Here is a 6,162-nt window from a genome sequence, read left to right as displayed (position 1 = left end):
TGTAACTTGCCTTAAACAACCACTAATGATTTAAAGAACACCAAGTAGTTTTGAAGCATTAAAGTAAGACTGCATATACTTTTAGCTTACCCCTTCAATTATAGTACAAACAATATAATGCTTATAATGTAAACATAAGGAAAATGTAACTATAACAAGAACAATGAAGGCAATAATATCAGAGAACGAATACTGTTGCAGGTTAGGGTGTGCTGAACGATCATTAGCACTTTTGTTTTCTTTTTAATTTAATGATAATGATGGGTGGAAACAAGTGTTAACAGTTTGTTGCCTTAACCAGCTGTTAGTGTGTCATTTCCCTTTCAGGCCAATCCTTTCTGGCTCACAAATGCTGTCAACAAGGATTTATGATGAACTGGAAGAACTGGGAACAACATCTATGTGGGAAACAGGAGAAAAGAAAAGAAATTACAAGACTTAGAAGTGCATTCCAGCGAAATACCTTCTAGTATGGAGTAACGAACTAAAAAGACCGATATAAATGTGTCAACTGTTCCTAAAGACAGACCCAGCCTTCATGCTTATTCTTGTGATTTACCTCTGAATGTAGGTGGCGGTCGGGGGGGCTTAAATGTACCACTTTGAGCTAAAGTATCCACAATCCACCTCAGGGCATTTGAGCAGTTTTCCATCTAGGCAGAGGAAGAGGGGGGCAAAGTTGAGTTTATTTCGTTATTTTTTCTTAACAGAAGTAAATTTTACCCAACAAAAAAAAAAAAAAAACAATCCTGATTTGAGGATTTTATCATTACTATTTTTTTTTTTTTACCTTAGTAGTGATTATTAAATTCCTGACATATACCATGCCTTATTCATAGGGCAAACTTAGCAGAGGCTCAACTGAGAGAGAAATGTGACCCTAGGAGAGAAATGTGACCATGCTAATGCAGTATAACCACAGTCTTTGACGAGCTGTTCCTTTTAAAAGCAGGAGAACAACATTGTCTGAATGCAATTAAATGGAACAGAGATGTAAACATGATCTGAGCTAAATCAACATGTCATCTCAAAACGGAAGAAGCAAGCTAATATTAGCCTGGAATTCTGACAAGCAAAGACTCAGAACAGTGATGTGCGTTTTCACTGAGGGTTCTTTTTTTTTTCCTAGAAAAAATATGATTAATGTAATGGAACTGTTAAATCTTATATTACACAAAGGAGGAATTTTCTTTTGAATACTCAGAATTGAATGAAAATCAAAAAAGTGGTAGAAAAGTGAAATACACTTTTTTAGGCCTTATACTTATTAATTAGGCAGCTGACAGGAGGCATACATTGCAACATTTTAGCTTGATATGCATGTATAACATTTAGTTATACCTTTGACTATAAAATTTTTACTCATATATATATATATATATATATATGTATAACATTTAGTTATACCTTTGACTATAAAATTTTTACTCATATATATATATATATATATATATATATATATATATATATATATATGTATATTATTTAAATCTGACTGTTACTGCTCTAACAAATAAAATACTTGTCTGTTCAGAAAACAGACTTCAAGTTCAGGGTTCTACTCCCCAGTTCTTGCTCAATGCGTTTTTTTTGCCTGCATCCTAACCCATCTCCTTTTGTAATAGTCATCTGTGGGAGAGGGCTTGGATTATGTGGATCATAATGAAGGCTCTTTTCAGTTCAAAGCAATTGTAAAAGAATAAACATATGGCACGCCATATATTCACGCACCCTGTCTATCAAATAGACAGCGTCATGGAAATTTGGCAAACTAGGACAATGCCAAGAGGCTCGGGTTACACAGACTGCAACTATTTGTGGTATCAATCAGTTTGAACCTAGTTTCACCGATATTACAACTTCCTTTTAACTTGGATAATTCATTTACTGTAAGTGATTTCTTAAGGGGCATAAACAGTAACATCCGTACTAATGTTCTGGAAAGTTCAATAAAATGATTTGGATATTTAACATTTTTGTTTATTTTTTATTTATCTACTACTTGTTCATCACGACATCTCCAATTAAGATTTAAAACTTTGAACATTACATTTGAGAACTACTTCCTTATAACTTCATAATGAAAGGTAAAGCGGTTATTTTCAGATATCCATGTTGGCCCTAACAATTAAAGTACTTGTTGATCTTAATAGGCTGTTCAGATGCAGTGATGCATTCATTGCCAGAATGTAGCTTGGGAATTTTATTATTTTAGGTTTATGTTATTCCTGTCTCTTTTTTTTTGTCATTATATTTTTTAAGGTAAGGCCCGAGCCTTTGCAGGTTCTTGGAAAAAAAAATTTCAGTTGATTTTCACCTCATTCTCGAGAACCCGAAGTCTCTGGTCAAAGTCTCTGTTTTCACTCATATGTTTAGCAACACCATCCATCCTGGGGAGGTAAATAAAAAAAGTAAAATATATATCTAAAATAAATAATCAGTTACAGAAAACAGCATCTTGAACATATTCACCAGTTTAATTTAACTAAAATACGTTATGGGAACTCACTTGACCGACATCCTTTTAAGCCTCTCAGAGTCGCTGCTTTTCTGGATTTTGTTTTGGGCCGACAGAAAATCTTCCTTTTGGATGGTTTCCCATGTCATTAATCTGTTGGCATCCTTCCTATTTAACTGCAAAACTAAAACAGACAATGCAAGATGGTGACGTAACTGTAAATAACAGTAGCCTTTTTCAGAGGGTGGATGGAACAAATGACAGTGAACAAAAGCAGTAAGAATGGCATGAACCATGAAGGGCAAATTATTGACACAATACACCTCAATAACATTTGCTTACTAAAAAAATACCGGGTCAGACACTAATGTTGGACAAGAACGCCTGGCTCATGGTTTGCTCTATTTTAGCCAAAAGGTTCTTTTAACGCAAATATTTTTGTGAACCAGTGTCTTAGAACAAAAATTAAACCATATTTCCAAACAATTAAGCTGCAAAATTTGGTCTGATAGAATTTTAAAGTCTGACATATTGACTTATCAAATCTCTATAATGTTCTTGTTGGTTGGATATACTCCTTATGTCAATGGGAACATTTGGCTCAATTGTAATCAGTATCGCTGTGGCAATTCACAGCATTATCATAGCAAATATTGTTTTGTTTTTTGTGTAACCTTACTTTTGATACAATGCAGTTAGGAGGATTTTTTTTTATCTCCTGGGAACTGAAACTCAAAACATTTACTTGCTAAACAGAAATGCACTTTTTCAAATCAATTAATAGAACACATCTTCTCTGATCAAAATACTGACCAAAGTGCTGAACTTTGACCGAGGGCACTTTTCGGATCTTCCTCTTGATAAAGAGATTGATGTGGGAGAGGATGATGAAGGGAGGAGCCAGTGACGGTCTGGAGTGATACTGAACAATCAGGTTGTAACGTTGAAACTTCCAGTAAGACTCGCTGTTCGCTTGCACTTCAGTGAAAGTGTTGCTGTGTGAATATGACAAAGTTGGTGTAAACATTGAATCTAAAAAAAAGAAATTCAATTGTACGGTCCCCATTTACCTACCTAAACATTGCAATGAGCAGGTTGATGAGAAGGATGTTGGTTACCAGAAGGTAAACGACCAGCAGAATGACAACTAACCAGTTACTCAATGATGTTCTGCATGGTTCTGAACCTCCTTCAATCAGTGTCAGGTTGGTTGTGCATTCAACATCCCAATCTTTTTTAACTGAAGCAGGAAAAACACTGGCATCAGTGGAAATCTCAAAATACACTTTCATTCTTTCATGATTTTACTGGAGGTATTATTTTATCAAGGCCAAAATCAACTCTCCAAAAGCCCATAAACTGACTAAAAATTTATAGATGAACAGACAAATGGAAACAGGGATGGATGATGAAAAGGCAAGTGGACAAAAAAATGGACCGGGAAGATGGAAATTATTTACCATTCTAAACTTTTATTTCTATTCTTCTTCAGACCTGCAAAGTATCTAGATCAAACTCGAACATCTTACCATCTACCTCCTCCACAGGAATCTGTCCATATATGTGCAGGTAAGGCCTGTAGAAAACTCTACGAAGGATACGATCTAACTCAGGATCGTAGGAGTAAAGTAAAGCCTGATTTGTTACGCCATACGCCATGATCCACACTCCCAGGAAAAAGAGGAAGAAGAAGACATCTTTCACCTTTAAAGAAAAAAAAAAGTATCCTGTAATTGTTGCACTATATAAAAAATTAAGTATAATCACAATGTGCTTGAGTAAAATTCTCACCATTTTGCCAACAATGATAATTTTTGGCCCAAGCTCTTTGTGAATGGCAAAAATGTGAATGAGACGAAGAGTAAAGACCATGAAGCCCACGCACAAGACTTCCCTTCCAAACTCAAGAGTCCACCGAAACATCCTAGGACAAATCAAAAGTTCTTTTTAAATTATTGAAGCAACAGCACCATCTAGTGGTCGATCTTTAAATGACATTGAAATCAGTGAAAAGGGGTAATGCTATATAATCTGTAGATATTGTCCAGTGAAATGTAATGAACGAAGTTCTGAAATAAAAGTCTATATTTTTTTTATATAAAGAATTCATTTTCAATTGGAATATTGCATAAAGGTATAGTGGAGGATGTTCTTTTTCTGGGTTGATCATCAAAATAAGCGGTCCTCTTATTGTCAATCATTCAGGTGATGTGTTTACATAATGCCATCTAACGTGCTTGTCCCAATTTTCATTTACTGGTGGAGAGTCTGACATAGTGGTAAAATAGCAGATCTTTTGAAAAAGTAAGCTTGTATGAGCGAAGCAACTATTAAACAGAGCTTGCACAAGGAGAAATGGGCTTGACTACTTTTAATGGTTCAGTTATGGAAAACCTAGGGTTTGAAATGCAAAATCCACAAAGAGTTAAGTTTTAGAACAGTTAGACCTCTCTGGTAAACCCAGGCAAATGAAATACCTCATAATTATATAATTATATTGTGTTTTCCTAGCATAAAGTTACTTAGATACAGACTAATCTGAGCCTTCGCTTAACATGGGAAAAAAATCCTTCAGGAATTTAGGGGACTCTGTCCATATTTGTGCACCATTTGGCATCTTTGACTGGAATCAAGGCAAATAAAGTGAGATGGACAGACATGTTTTTCAGCAATAATGGTGTCCATAAGGCTTATTTATTAAACATTGCTTGTGATCTATACTATAAGTGTGGTTACAAGGAGTGTAAAGATAGATCAAAATCATGCTTAAGTTCACACACTGGTTTAAAATTCCCCAACTGATCAAAATACTTTTTTGCTTGTTTTATTCACTCAATTCTTTAAAAAAAAATTTTTTTTTTTACTTGTTTATAGTGTTGACTCATTGTCAACACTATTTCTCTCATTTTCTCATGTTTCTGAACATCGAATAATTGCTCATGCAGATAAAAATTAAACACTAAAAAAGGGATCACCAATGCCAAGTAGTGGTAGAGGGAGTCTATTTGCAGTCCCTAACTCTAGTCTACCCTAGTCCATGTTAATTAGCGACCATATGGCTAATTAACACATCATTGGGACTCAAATTATTTCTGAAACTTTTTTTTTTTTTTTTTTAATAGCGTTTTCTTTCCCCCTCTGATTTGCATCATGAAGTAGTTTTATGAATAAATCCAAAAAAAGTTGTTTTTTTTCCGCCCCCTTAGGGCTAATTTCCTTAACATGAACATCCACACACCTCTGTTATATCACTGCACTGTTTTAGATATTATTTGTTTTCAGTTCTATTCTTTTTTTAAACCCCTTTACTGCTTTTATCCATATTCATTCTAGTTTTTATTATTCTTTTTATTTTTAACTAGTAGCTAGTTAATAAATGATTAGTCTAGTTTAAGAGTTTTGCAACCAAAGTATTTTAACTAGAGGTAATATGTGCACAGGGCCCCATCCCACAAGGGGATGTTTTTTTAATGGGATAAGTTCAACTTTATGGAAGCTTTGTAAATTATCTACAGCAATATTTAATACCTGCCAACTAATCCCAAGATGAAAAGAGTAATAGCAAGGAGGTCAAACTTATTCCAAACATCCTGAATGTAGACTCGGAGCCTCTGACGCCAGTTCATCACCCCTGAAAAGAAGGTCTGAAGGGGGTAAACATTACAGTAACTGATTGGAAATAAAACAAAGAAACAAGCGTCTAA

At 34.6% G+C, this 6,162-nt stretch overlaps 1 protein-coding gene across 2 annotated transcripts in view; it reads right to left on the bottom strand.

Moving 5' to 3' along the window:
* Positions 1-235: 235 nt before the first annotated feature.
* LOC119777612 (transient receptor potential cation channel subfamily M member 4-like) overlaps positions 236-6,162 on the bottom strand; it is a 28,447-nt gene continuing 22,520 nt past the window's right edge. For both annotated transcript variants that reach the window (XM_038276569.1, XM_038276577.1), the window contains exons 20-28: positions 5,987-6,102; positions 4,250-4,382; positions 3,988-4,162; positions 3,533-3,698; positions 3,272-3,453; positions 2,510-2,642; positions 2,318-2,390; positions 560-653; positions 236-398 (exon numbers count right to left, since the gene is read on the bottom strand). In XM_038276569.1, coding sequence (XP_038132497.1) covers positions 367-398; positions 560-653; positions 2,318-2,390; positions 2,510-2,642; positions 3,272-3,453; positions 3,533-3,698; positions 3,988-4,162; positions 4,250-4,382; positions 5,987-6,102 — 1,104 coding nt within the window. In that variant the 3' untranslated portion in view covers positions 236-366. The remainder of the gene's footprint in view (positions 399-559; positions 654-2,317; positions 2,391-2,509; positions 2,643-3,271; positions 3,454-3,532; positions 3,699-3,987; positions 4,163-4,249; positions 4,383-5,986; positions 6,103-6,162) is intronic.

This window comes from Cyprinodon tularosa, unplaced genomic scaffold (assembly GCF_016077235.1).
Source record: "Cyprinodon tularosa strain WSP-4 unplaced genomic scaffold, ASM1607723v1 ctg1005, whole genome shotgun sequence".
NCBI lineage: Eukaryota > Metazoa > Chordata > Actinopteri > Cyprinodontiformes > Cyprinodontidae > Cyprinodon > Cyprinodon tularosa.
Note: the sequence above shows the minus strand (reverse complement) of the source record. Positions and strands in the feature narration are given on the sequence as shown.